Source organism: Saimiri boliviensis, chromosome 2 (genome assembly GCF_048565385.1).
Source record: "Saimiri boliviensis isolate mSaiBol1 chromosome 2, mSaiBol1.pri, whole genome shotgun sequence".
Lineage (NCBI taxonomy): Eukaryota > Metazoa > Chordata > Mammalia > Primates > Cebidae > Saimiri > Saimiri boliviensis.
In genome coordinates, this window is record NC_133450.1 from 140,804,495 (window position 1) to 140,816,933 (window position 12,439).

Genomic DNA, 12,439 nt, shown 5'->3' on the forward strand with positions numbered 1-12,439 from the left:
TCTTTTGTATTCACTTCTGGTCTCTTTAAGACTGTTTTAAAAGAAATCAATTTAGGGAACCCCAGTTATATAATATAAACTTTGTAATCAGAGAAAAAATGTATAGTAAATCTAAGTCTTGATTTTTAACTTTCTATTGTAAAAAAATAATAATATACAGAGTTTAACAGAAGGTTATGTTTCGGTTTTGTTTTCCCGGAGGCTGCCATTTGGTCTTTGAGTGTGGGGATGCCCCAAACCGGCCCACCAAGCTCTGAGCATGGCGGCTTCAGCCAGGAATGCCAGGGTCAGCCTCCCAGGCCTGTGGGTGGGGATGCTTCCCCCTGCCAGCCTCCAGGCACCTGGCCAGGCCCTCCTCAGCCTCTCTGCCCTCCTTGGGTGGAGGAGTCTCTGGGCCCCAGGAAGATTCCCTCCCCGAGACTCGCAGGGTGCTCCTGCTCCCGCATAGTTACAGCCCAGAAATGCCTGAAAGCAGGCATTCTCCCGGACCTCGGCGTTGGGGAGCCTCCAGGGGGGCGCTGGGTGTGGAGCTATGGTGTGGTCTGTCCTGGATGGTGGCCAGTTCTTTCTGCCAGCACTTCTGGATGGATATAGTGGAGCTATGGTGTGGTCTGTCCTGGATGGTGGCCAGTTCTTTCTGCCAGCACTTCTGGATGGATATAGGATATTGCTTGATCCTGGGTTCAAGCAATTGTTAGTATCCTCATATGTGGTGATTTTTAAAAAACCATAAAATTCAGAGTCCGCCATCCCTTACAGATCTAGGTATGCCCTTACTGTAGAGGGAACTCTGATGAGGAAATGCTGGTAAATGACCATTTTTTAAATTGCTGGTGAGTCTGACACTTGGTGAGTTTTCAGCCAGTTTGTTAAACTTTTAATTAAGTTTTGTTTATAATAAAAATATAAATGGATTTGAAAGTTTCAATTTTTTTAAAGTTACCCTTGTTTTTCAAAGGTATTTTCTAAACAGATCTTTAATGGACTATTTAAACTGAGCTTAAGGGATTCACACACAACAGCTGACAGGTCTTCACACAGGCTGATCAGTAGCATGCTGCCAGCACAGGGCCGGGTGATGCACACCCTAAGCCAGGGTGCCTGGGCATGTGGGGCGCTCCTTGCAGTGGCCCTCCAGCCGCACAGCAGTGAGTGGCCTGCGTGCACTGTCAGGGGAGCGGCTGGCTGCAGGGGTGGCACAGCAGGAGCGTCGTGGGGCCCTTCCTTCTCGGCTGGTTCTCTGCGATGGTGGCATCGTGCTCACCTCCGCTCCTCTTGTCTAGAAGCTGCTGACCCTGGCAGCCCACCAAGGGCACACTGAGCAGCTGCATTGGTGCTGTCACTTTTTTAAGGCTTTCTGTCCAGGCTTCAACACTGGTTTCTTTTCAGAGTTTTGAAGGATTGATGTCTTCCTCAACGCCCTTGCCGGCGGGCTGAGTGTGACGGCCACATCCATTTCTTCTGTATTAGAAGGCCGTGGTGATTCAGTTAGATTGTCCCACTGCCGAGTCCTGTAGGGCAACTTCTAACGTGCTTTTTTCAAGGGCAAAGGAGCAGTGACAAGTTGTGTGTGGGAAGTGGATTTGAAAACACTCTGACCCCTGGAGGCCGAGGGGGCAGGCTTCGGGTGTGAACTGAACTCCAGACCCCTCTTTGTGCTGGGCGGTGGCATCTTGCTTACAAAGTGTAAGACGGTTTCTTTTGTGTTTGTTTTCGGTTTTGTTCTTTTGCAGCACTAACGCCTCTTGACAGTCTTTTGGGAAAGAGTAACACCCCACATAAAGAATGTGTCACATCCAGTGTAGCGCTGTTCTCAATACTGGCATAACGCTTCCAGGAAGTTTTTCTTTTTTATATTTAAAATGTTACTTTTCTGTATGATGTGCATGCAAGTTTACCGTAACTTTTCTTAAACTTTTTAGTGCCGTTTCTAGTATATTCCTGTAAATGTCAGTTACTGAAAATGAGTCCAATGTAAGTAGTTTTAGCTTGTTTATTGCAATGCTGGCCTCAACACAACAGAATAAAAATGGTAGAAAGTACTCTTTGATGTTTCTGGTAATCATGGACCCTTCTCCTGGGGCATTTGTTTTGTTTTCATAATAAAAAGCAAACAAACAAACAAAAAAGCTGTTTTTGCATTTTCCTGTGCTTTCCTGTGCCTCTCTCCCGGAGCCTGGAAATATCTGAAAGCAGGTGGTCTAGAACAGCCTTCACTGGTCCACACTGAAGGTGGCGAGCTCCCCACACTTGACGTCTTGTAACTCCTGGCGGAAATACCCAGGGCAGCCAGAAGGCGCCCAAAAAACCATTTACAGGCAGGATGCCCTGGCTTGTGCCTGTGACCCCAGCACTTCAGGAGGCCAAGGCAGGAGGATGGCCTGAGCCCAGGAGTTTGAGGCTGCAGTAAGCCATGATTGCGCCACTGCACTCCAGCCTAGACATCGCTGTTCCTTTTTTTAAATTTTTTTTTTTTTTTTTTTTTTTGAGACAGAGTCTTGATCTGTCACCAGGCTGGAGTGCAGTGGCACAATCTTGGCTCACTTCAACTCCACCTCCTGGGTTCAAGCAATTCTGTGTCAGCCTGCCGGGTAGCTGGAACTACAGGCACATGCCACCATGCTCAGCTAATTTTTTGTATCTGTAGTAGAGACGGGGTTTCACCGTGTTAGCCAGGATGGTCTCGATCTCCTGACCTGGTGATCTGCCAACCTCAGCTTGCCAAAGTGCTGGGATTACAGGCATAAGCCACCATGTCCAGCCAACATCTCTTTAAAAAAAATAATAACCTGAATACCAATAAGTGGAGATAAAAGAAAAAATAATAATAACCGAACCATTAAATAGCGCTTGTCCTGAGCCCTGGCAGGGTGAAGAGAGCCTCATTTCTTGCCTCACTAGGAAGCTACAGTCTGCTTTACTGACAGTTCACTGGTTCCCTGGTACAAGCTGCTCTCTGAGACAGCTAGGTTCTGTGCTCTTCTAGTTGACCTGGCCACTTGTCCCCTCCCTCTGCATCTGTCTGCCCTGAAGTGTCTTCCTGTGATTTCACTCAGTCTTAATGGACATGGAAATAAAACCCCAAAAGCAGATGTTCATAGGGAGGTTTAACTGCCAGACTGCAGAGGCTGGCATGTGGTGAGGATCACAGAAGAATGAAGTGTCGGCTTCTCACAATTGCTGGTACTGGAACTAGGCCTGGAAGAAGACATTCCAGGGGAGACGGTTCTGGTTGGGCACACGTCTAGGCCTGAGGACCTGCCCAACCCGACCCGACAGAGGGTCGGGGGCGCGGCATCACTCCTGGCCAGACTATGACCATTCTCATCCAGACCAGCCTCCTTGAGGACAGACATGGGGCCTTGTCCGCCCGAGGCAGATGGCGTCTTCCTGCAGCCTAATCAGCTTAGTGCCAGCTGGCCTGTCCATGACCCACACGCCCTGACCTCTGCAGAGACTGGCCCGTGAGCATACATCCTTCCAGTTCTGCACGTGACCTCAGACCCCATCCTTCGTGTCAGCGCTGCCTCCCAAGCTTGGGGCCAAACCCACCACAACCCATGAGTCTGTGGTGCGGTGAGCAGGTGGCGCACAGGTGTTGCAGACTTGCCTCTGGAGTTTGCTTTCGCCCCAGGCAGGACTTAAACTGAATAAACCCTACCTAGCGGACGTGAAGTGCTTCCTTCATGGACCCGCCCTTACTGTAGGAATGTCAGCCGGCAGGGCAGGGCAGGTCCTCCAGCCCTGAGCTCACTCGGTCTGCAGCTCCATATGGCAGTCCTGGAAGTCTGACTTCAAACCTCCCAGCTGGAGGCTGCCGACAAGACAGAAATCTCGCAGAAAAGACGGGCTGCGAAGGAGGCTGCTGTCAACCGGGCCTCTGGCAGGACATTTGGGGAATGCAGTTTGACCCAGCGGTCCCACCTCTAGGATGTTTGCAAATGAACCTGCACGGCTGCAAAGAGAAGCGTGAACTGAGAGTGCAGGCGCATTCAGAGACGCTGTTTGCACGGATGACACCGAAACGCTGCCTCTGTGCTCATCTGTGGGCTCACAGGAGTGTTGCTAGTCAGATACAATAAAGCATGAAGCGGGCTGGGCGAGGTGGCTCGCTCCTGTAATCCCAGCACCTTGGGAGGCCAAGATGGGCAGATCACCTGAGACTGGGAGTTTGAGACCAGCCTGGCCAACGAGGTGGAACCCCATCTCTACTAAAAATACAAAAATCAACCGGTTGTGGTGGCACGCACCTGTAATTCCAGCTTCTTGGGGGGCTGAGGCAGGAAAATCACCTGAACCCAGGAGGCAGAGGTTGCAGTGAGCCGAGATTGTGCCACTGCACTCCAGCCTGGGCAATAGAGTGAGACTATCTCACGAAAAAAAAGCATGAAGTGAATGACCAGACCGTACAGTTGAGCAAGAAAAATGGCAGAACAAGAGGCATGGTGCAGGATGAGGCCTTCAGAATCGCGTGGCTGTGTGTGCACACTGATGAGCCACGGGACGTGCCCCTAGCTGCCAGCCAGGTTCTTCCCGGGGAGAGCACGTTTGCTTTGCTTTATGTCTTTCTGTACTGGAGTTTTTAGCAATCAGTTAGATATCACTGTTATTTAAAATATGGGAAGCCAAGTAGGAAATTACAAACAAGGATAAAAATAAGAATGTCAGGAAGGGGAGGTGTGTACTAAAGGATGTTTATTTGGAAAAAAATTAGCTTTGACAGAAGACACCTACACATTTGTGTAGCCGAGCAGATGTCAGTGAGGGCAGAGGGCGAGGCCCTCCGTGGAGACTGCACGCACGGGTGGCCAGCTGTGGCAGCAACAGTGAACACATGACAAACACTGAATGGAGGGGAGCAGTGGCCTGGCGGCAGAGAGGCTGAATGCTTTAAGCCTGACGGAGAGCCTGCCCTGCTCAGCGTCATCACTGCACTGGAGAGCACTGTAGGCCACACGTGTGCAACTTACAACTCTCCAGTTTCCGGTGTTTTGGATGTACTGGCCAAATGGCCTCAAATGCTTGGAAGCTACCATGATGCTTCACACATGACGACTGTTTTGGTGACTCAAGATACAAGTGCAGGCTGGGTGCAGTGGCCGGTGCCTGTAATCCCAGCACTTTGGGAGGCCTGACCCCATGACTGCAGGACCAGCCTGGGCAACACAGGGAAACCCTATCTCTATAAACACTAGTTCACCGGGTAGCCACAGCTGCCTGGGAGGCTGAGCTTTGGGAGGATCACCTGAGCCCCGGAGATAGAGGCTGCAGTGAGCTGTGATGGTGCCACCGCATTCCAGCCTGGGCAACAGAGTGAGACCCTGTCTCAAAAAAGGAAAAAAAAAAAATGTAAGCGAAACAAAGGTCCCGATGAGATGCTGCTGCTACTCGCCGTGTGTGCCAAAAACAAAAGAAAACCAAAACCTTTACAAACTTGAAGGTGGTTTGCAGTGGGGATGGGAGGGGCGCTCTTGGCTTGGTTTAAACCAAGCATCTAGCAGTGCCCAGGCCTATGCTGTCCCTAGCAGCACCTGGAGGATTCAAATGTTACAACAGCTGACCACGAGGGGACTCTACAGGGGAAGTGTCCCGTGCACCAGTCACACCGTTGCTGTGCTGAGGGGCTCAGGAGCCGACGCCGGCCTTCTTGAGTTCCTATCCCGCAGTTTGATCTTCAAACCTTCCAGCAGGATTATCAGCAAGACACCTGAATTAAACCCAGGTCTGTTTTCCTCAAAGTGTGGTTCTGGGCTCAGGTTTTCACACCGTAATCACATAATTGTGCAAAACTTGGACTGCCCTGTGTCCCTCGAGACCTCGAGCTTGTTTTTGTCTCGGACCAAGATGGCCTCATTTCCATACTGTGAGTACCACATGCTCCGGCTCCTGCCCAGGTACGTCCCGGGCGGCACCGACTCCAACTTCCTCTGCTGCTGCTGCCAGATGAGCAAGGAGGTGTCCCTGTACCGGAGGCGGGCGTGGCCTTCAGACAAGGCCTTCTCCGCCAGGGGCACGCGGCCACTCATCCCCTCCCCTGTCCTGCTGGACTCCTGGGAACCTGCTGTTCTGAGAAGGGCCACTCGTGGACAGCTGCCACACGCTGCACACTAAATTAACGGACAGCTTTCCGAGCTTTGGGGTTTAAGGATCCCTTGTTTAACTGAATGGTAGAAATCAGGAATTCAGCCCATTTGCAGGCAGCGTCTTCAGGAGCATTGTGTGGTGAAGAAACTCGAGGCGGCCTCGCCATTCTGAAGACACCTGAGGCCCATTCAGTGGACAGCAGGCAGGTCACAGCGGTGCCTGGCCACAGCTCTTCCGGGTGCAGCTGCGTGGAAGTGACAGGGGCGAGGCGTCACACCCTGGGGGGTGATTCTGCCACCATGGCCTGGACCACTGAGCTTGAAGAAATGGATCCAGCACGCTGAGGAAGGGACATGGTGGCCCCAGATGGAAGGTGGAAGGAGCTCCGGCGGCATGCCCTGCACGCATCTGTCCGGGCCGGCGTTCGGGGCGGCGGCTGTTCCGACCCACCCTGGGGATCCGGCCCCAGCGTCTGTTCAGGTCTCGTCTCTCCCCAGTGGTGCTGCTGCGGAGGAACGAACGTGCGATCAGGCGAGGGGAGGTCAGGCAGGCGGCCGTCTAGGGCGCAGCGTCAGCCCTCGGGGGATCGGAGGCCGAGATCCAGTCACCTACGAGCCGTGGCGCAGCCCGGGAGCTGGGCGCGGAGCGAGACGGGCGCGCAGTGCCAGCTTTCAGCCCCTGGGCGGTGCTGGGGAGGCTGCTTGCGGGGGCTTCAGGGTCTCCATCTGTGAATCACCGGCCAGCAGCGCTCGAAAGGCGCCAGGCGCCAGCCCCGGGACCCGCAGGGGCTGCCTTTCTGCTCCGAGCATCCAGCTCCCGGGAGGCCCCTGGACCCAGACAGACACCATGTCAGGAGCAGGCGAACAGGGAACCGCTCCCGAACGCCTTCCCCGCCGCGCAGCGTCAGGGGCCTCCCCTCCCGGGATGGCCGCGCTCGCTCCGCCGCCCGCGCGCACCCTGGGGCCCCCGTCTCGTGCCCCGGACCCCGCGCGCTCCGGGTCGCGCCATCCTCCCGCCCCCTGCATCCGCTCACCTCCCCGGGTCCCCCACGTCGCCCGCGCCGGTCACCGCGCGTCGTGGGCCTCGGAGACGCGGGCGGCGGGGCCGATGCGCTGCGGGGCTCGCGAGGCCGCGGGCAGTGTCTCCATGGCAGCGCCGCAGGCCTGGCGAGCCGAGCGCAGAGGCCAGGCAGGCGGGTGCGACGAGCCCGAGCCATCGATCGCTGCGTGAGGCCCCAAAGGGAGCTGGAAGAGGAGGAGGAGGGGCTGGATGGTGAGGGTCTGAGCGAGGAGGAGGAGGGGCTGGAGGAGGAGGAGTTGGGGAAGGAGGAGCAGGAAAAGGAGGAGCCAGAGGAGAAGGGGCAGGATGGTGGGGGGCTGGGAGAGGAGGAGGAGGAGGAGCTGGGAGAGGACGAGGAGCTGGAGGAGGAGGAGGACTTGGATGGTGGGGTGGGAGAGGAGGCGGGAGGAGGAGGAGGGAGGAGGGGGCTGGGAGAGGAGGAGGGAGGAAGAGGAGGGAGGAGGGGGCTGGGAGAGGAGGAGGGACTAAGAAGGTAGGGACTGGAAGAGAGAGTAGCAGGGGCTGTAGGAAGACCCGTAGGAGCTGGAGGAGGAGGAGGAGGAGGAGGAGGGAGGAGGAGGAGGAGGAGGGAGGAGGAGGAGGAGGGAGGAGGAGGAGGAGGAGGAGGAGTGGGTACCCACCACCCTGTCAGTGACACCCCGCTGGGCTGTATGGTCTCATCGTCGTGGTGGTTTTCACATTTCCGCTTGTGTGGTTACTTTTGCCACTGCTTTTACTGTTGCTGTTAACATTCTGTATGAACATTCTTGCTCCTAGTAATTTATACGATTATTTTTTAATTAGTGAAGTGTCCAGCGTACTGTCTCAAAAATAGGTCTTGAATTTCTCCATCTCACTCAACCAAGCGGGGCCTCTATACTGCTCATTTGGACTCCTCAACAGCTCCATGAGGGCAAGGTCAATTTCCTTCACTCACTCCACCTCCAATCATACTCCAATAACACTCTCTTTTAGTATCTACCCTTTCCCCTTAATTTTATGGTTTTTCTCCAATGCCAATTAAGAAAACTAGCGTAATGAAGCCTGGTGTGGTGGCTCACCTCTGAGTCCCACCTACTTGGGAGGCTGAGGCAGGAGGATCCCTTGAGCCAGGAGTTTGAAGCTGCAGTAAGCCATGATCGTGCTACTGCACTCCAGCTGGGGCGACAGAGCAAGACCTCTTCTCTAAAAAAAGAAAAAGAAAATGAGCATAATGGACTTCCAAGGAACACTAAGCCTACAACTGTGGAATGCACTTTTTTTTTTTTTTTTTTTTTTTTTTTTTTTTTGAGGCAGAGTCTCCCTTTATCGCCCAGGCTGGCTCGATCTTGGCTTACTACAACCTCCAGCTCCCAGAGGTGATTCTCCTGTCTCAGCCTCCTGAGTAGCTGGGACTACAGGTGCCCGTCACCAGGCCTGGCTAATTTTTGTATTGTTAGTACAGACAGGGTTTCACCATATTGGTCTTGAACTCCTGATCTTGTGATCCGCCCGCCTCCCACATTCTTTTTTGTTTTGTTTTGTTTTGTTTTAATGAAGCTTTTTCGTTTGATTCACTGTCCCCACATTCTTTACAAGTACACAGGACATTTACGAAAACTGGTCACGTGCTGGACCATCAATCAGTTTCAACAAATTTTAAAGCATTTAAGTCTTATGTAATCTCTCAGTCTTCCCACCTAGGAGAACACAGCAACTGAAGTCAAACTGCTTTCAAGAGACACAGAACAGGCCTGTATTCAAAGATCCATTTAACAATTTTGCCTCTATCTGGCTGGGTGTGGTCTTCACTCTTGTGATCCCAGCATTTTGAGAGGCCTAGGCGATCGGTCACTTGAAGTCAGGAGTTTGAGACCAGCCTGGCCAACATGTTGAAACCCTGTCTTTACCAAAAATATAAAAATGTAGCTGGTGTGGTGGCAGGTGCCTGTAATTCCAGACACTCAGGAGGCTGAGGTGGGAGAATCGCTTAAACCCGGAAGGCAGAGGTTGAACCACTGCACTCAATCCTGGGCAACAGAGCGAGACTCCGTCTCAAAAAAAAATTTTTTTTTTTTTTTTTTGCCTCTGAGTTAATATAATTTCTTCATTTCTTCTATGCCTTGAACTAAATAATTTGAATATTTAGTTACCTGTGAGCTTCCTTTCCTGTTGTTGTCAAAACTAGATAGGGCTTATATTTCTGTTCGAAACATTACTAATTCTTCATGTTTTGTCTTCCAGAATCAAAAAAACTTTTTCCTTTTGAGCTATTTATAGCTACAAAAATTAAGTGAAAAGCGAAGATTATCTCTTTCTACTGATATCTCCAGAATCTGAAAATTATTTAAAATCCCTTTGGGTCCAATCTGATTTGATATCAAGTGCCCTCCCTCTAGGCCCAGGGACGATGGCAGAAGAGGTAACCGCATGAGAACTAAGAGCTGGTTTCGAGGGATAAAGTTTGTTCAGACCCTCTGAATCAGAGACAGTTCACAAATACCCGAATAGCCGGCAGCTCAATACATAAAACTTAAAGGTAAGTCAATTTTGTAACTTTGCTTTCTGGAGTTTGGTTTTTAGTTCTTACGTTGCATAAAATATTGTTTATTTATTTATTTATTTTTGAGATGGAGTTTTGCCTTGTTGCCCAGGCTGGAGTGTAATGGCGAAATCTTGGCTCACTGCAACCTCCGCCTCCCGGGTTCAAGCGATTCTCCTGCCTCAGTCTTCCAAGTAGCTGGGATTACGGGTACATGGCACCATGCCTGGCTAATTTTGTATTTTCAGTAGAGAGGGTGTTTCACCATGTTGGCCAGGCTGGTCTCGAACTCCTGACCTCGGGTGATCAGCCTGCCTCAGCCTCTCAAAGTGCTGGGATTACAGGTGTGAGCCACTGTACTCAGCCTGCACACAGGTTTTTAAAGTTAATGAGCGCCTGCCCATCTCCTTTCTTGTCTGTCCTGAAACAATTAACTGTCTTTAAATCTTGTGGCTCTAAGTAACTTGGCCATAGGGGGTCCCACCAAGGGATAAGATGGACCCAGGGCGCATAGCACACCACTCCAGCGGCCATATGGGACAAAATAAAAGTTTGGCCATTAATGCTATCTCTGGCAAATCTTGGCCAAAAGAAGGGAATATGGCCTAAAAGTAAAATCCTAAACTCCTCCCTGACTGAATGGATCCCCTCTTGGCCAAGGGGACCTCAGAAAAGCTGAAAACTGAGTTCCTAGCCATGATGGGTGTGAGGTCCAACTCCCGTCATTACAACTCCTCCCTTTTGTGACTTAGCTACAAGTCACTCGCATTTGTGTTAAAATAAGATTATGAGACTGAAAAAGCAGACTTCTTGTGGTGATAAGATACCAAATTATAAAATAAGACCTGTGGCTGGGCACAGTGGCTCACACCTGTAATCCCAGCACTTTGAGAGGCTGCGGCGGGCAGATCACTTGAGGTTGGGAGTTCAAGACCAGCCTGGCTAACATGGTGAAACCCCGTCTCTACTAAAAATACAAAATTTAGCCAGGCGTAGTGGCACATACTGTAATCTCGGCTACTTGGCAGGCTGAGGCAGAACCACTTCAACCCAGGAGGTGGAGGTTGCAGTGAGCCAAGATTGCACCACTGCACTCCAGCCTGGGTGACAGAGTGAGACCCTGACTCAATCAATCAATCAATCAATCAATAATAAATAAATAAATAAGAAAGATTCAGGGCCATGCCAGGCACAGGTTAATAAGTCCTGCACCTCAGGTCAGGCGTGGTGGCTCACACCTGTAATCCCAAGACTTTGGGAGGCTAGGGCAGGAAGATCAGCAAGGTCAGCAGTTTGAGACCAGCCTGGCCGACATGATGAAACTCCGTCTCTACTAAAAATACAAAAATTAGCCAGGTGCGGTGGTGTGCGCCTGTAATCCCAGCTACTTGTGAGGCTGAGGCAGGAGAATCGCTTGAACATGGGAGGCGGAGGTTGCAGTGAGCCGAGATCATGCCACCGCACTCCAGCCTGGGCAACAGAGCAAGACGCCATCTCAAAAAAAAAAAAAAAAAAAAATGTCCTGGCTAATTTTTTGTTTTTGTTTTTGTTTTTTTTGAGACAGAGTCTTGCTCCCAAAAGCCAGGCTGGAGTGCACTGGCACCTTGTAGGGCTGTTGGGCCCCACAGGGTTGTGGGGCGTCCCTTAAGCTGTGCTGGAGTGTAAGATCCGAGAAGTAAAGAAACAGGACACTGAAGAACTGGAGAAGAGCAGCTGGACTTGGGGGCTGTGCCACCTATGAGCGGAGATGAGTGAGGCCCCGAATGCGCAGAAGCGTCTGTATTTATTAGGTACAGGCAGGGGGAAGGGTTGTAAGTGAGGTCATCATCTATAGGCTTAGTGATAGGGCATACATAATCACATAATCACAAGCAAGGAGGCCACCCCATGATGTCACCTGGGCGGAGAGGTGGGCCGTGCAAAGTAGGGGGCCCTGCTGTGTGCAGTAGTATAGGGTCGTGTACAGAAAAGGGGTCCACCCCCATTAGGTCACCGAGGCAAGGAAGTGGGCTATGTGCAGCCAGTGTCGTGTGCAACACTTCTTATCTGGGGGCTGGAGACTTCAAAGGATTTCTAATAGAGGGGTACTGTAAGCCAATGCAGTGGGAGCTGACAGACTTATGCTCTTCTCTTAAGATATTTATGGGAGGATTCTTTGAGCCAGCACAGAAGTGAGAAAAGACTGACAGGGTGTACAGCCGCCGTGACTGGTCACACCAGAGGGTTCTTCTCCCTCGGTTGCTTGTGGGATCTCAGGCCTGAGGCCGACTTTCCACAGGAACTGGACTCGAGGTGCTACAACTCCTTTATCAGGAGGAGAGGCTCCTGCTCCAAGCCTGTCATACAGTGTGTGCCCTTTCAGGCAGGGACGCCACCGCCGGGGTCTTTGGTTCTCGTCCTGGTCTGACTGTTTTCCCATGTACTGCTTCTGTTCTGTGTCTGCTCTCGGCATGCCTCCTACTACAAACTACTCTATGGTTATATGGAAGGATTCTATAAATCAGCACTGAATGTGTCAGTACAGCTCCGACTACATCCGTTATGTGATTTTATAGAAAGATTATGTGGAACTAAGCATGCTAGATGTGAGTACTGAGTATGTTTAGATAACGTAGATATGAGTAAGCAGTGAGTTATGCTTCAGGCACTTACTGGGGACTGGGGTCTGCACAGTTCGCCTTCCTCGGTGACCATGCAGGGTGTTACCCACGCCAAGTAGCTGGGATTATGGGCAGGCACCATGCCTGGCTAATTTTTGTGTATATATATATATAT

General features: G+C 51.5%; 1 protein-coding gene and 1 long non-coding RNA gene across 3 annotated transcripts; one reads left to right on the forward strand and one right to left on the reverse strand.

The window, feature by feature from the left end:
- Positions 1-4,677: 4,677 nt before the first annotated feature.
- On the reverse strand, positions 4,678-7,438 carry BRD3OS (BRD3 opposite strand). Its single transcript, XM_039461213.2, has 2 exons — positions 7,118-7,438; positions 4,678-6,911 (listed from the first exon to the last, which is right to left on the reverse strand). The coding sequence occupies exon 2, from the start codon at positions 6,024-6,026 to the stop codon at positions 5,772-5,774; it is 255 nt and encodes an 84-aa protein (XP_039317147.1). The 5' UTR covers positions 6,027-6,911; positions 7,118-7,438; the 3' UTR covers positions 4,678-5,771.
- On the forward strand, positions 7,306-12,396 carry LOC141583693 (uncharacterized). Of its 2 annotated transcripts, none has more exons than XR_012516477.1 (3): positions 7,306-7,356; positions 9,522-9,661; positions 11,229-12,396. It is a non-coding gene; the product is annotated as an uncharacterized LOC141583693 (long non-coding RNA). The 2 variants fall into 2 exon arrangements; XR_012516478.1 differs by lacking the exon at positions 7,306-7,356 and adding an exon at positions 7,462-7,532.
- The last annotated feature ends 43 nt before the right edge of the window (positions 12,397-12,439 follow it).

Excerpts from the sequence above, each read along its gene's own strand:
- BRD3OS (XM_039461213.2), bottom strand. The coding sequence starts at position 6,026 with ATGAGTGGCCGCGTGCCCCTGGCGGAGAAGGCCTTGTCTGAAGGCCAC.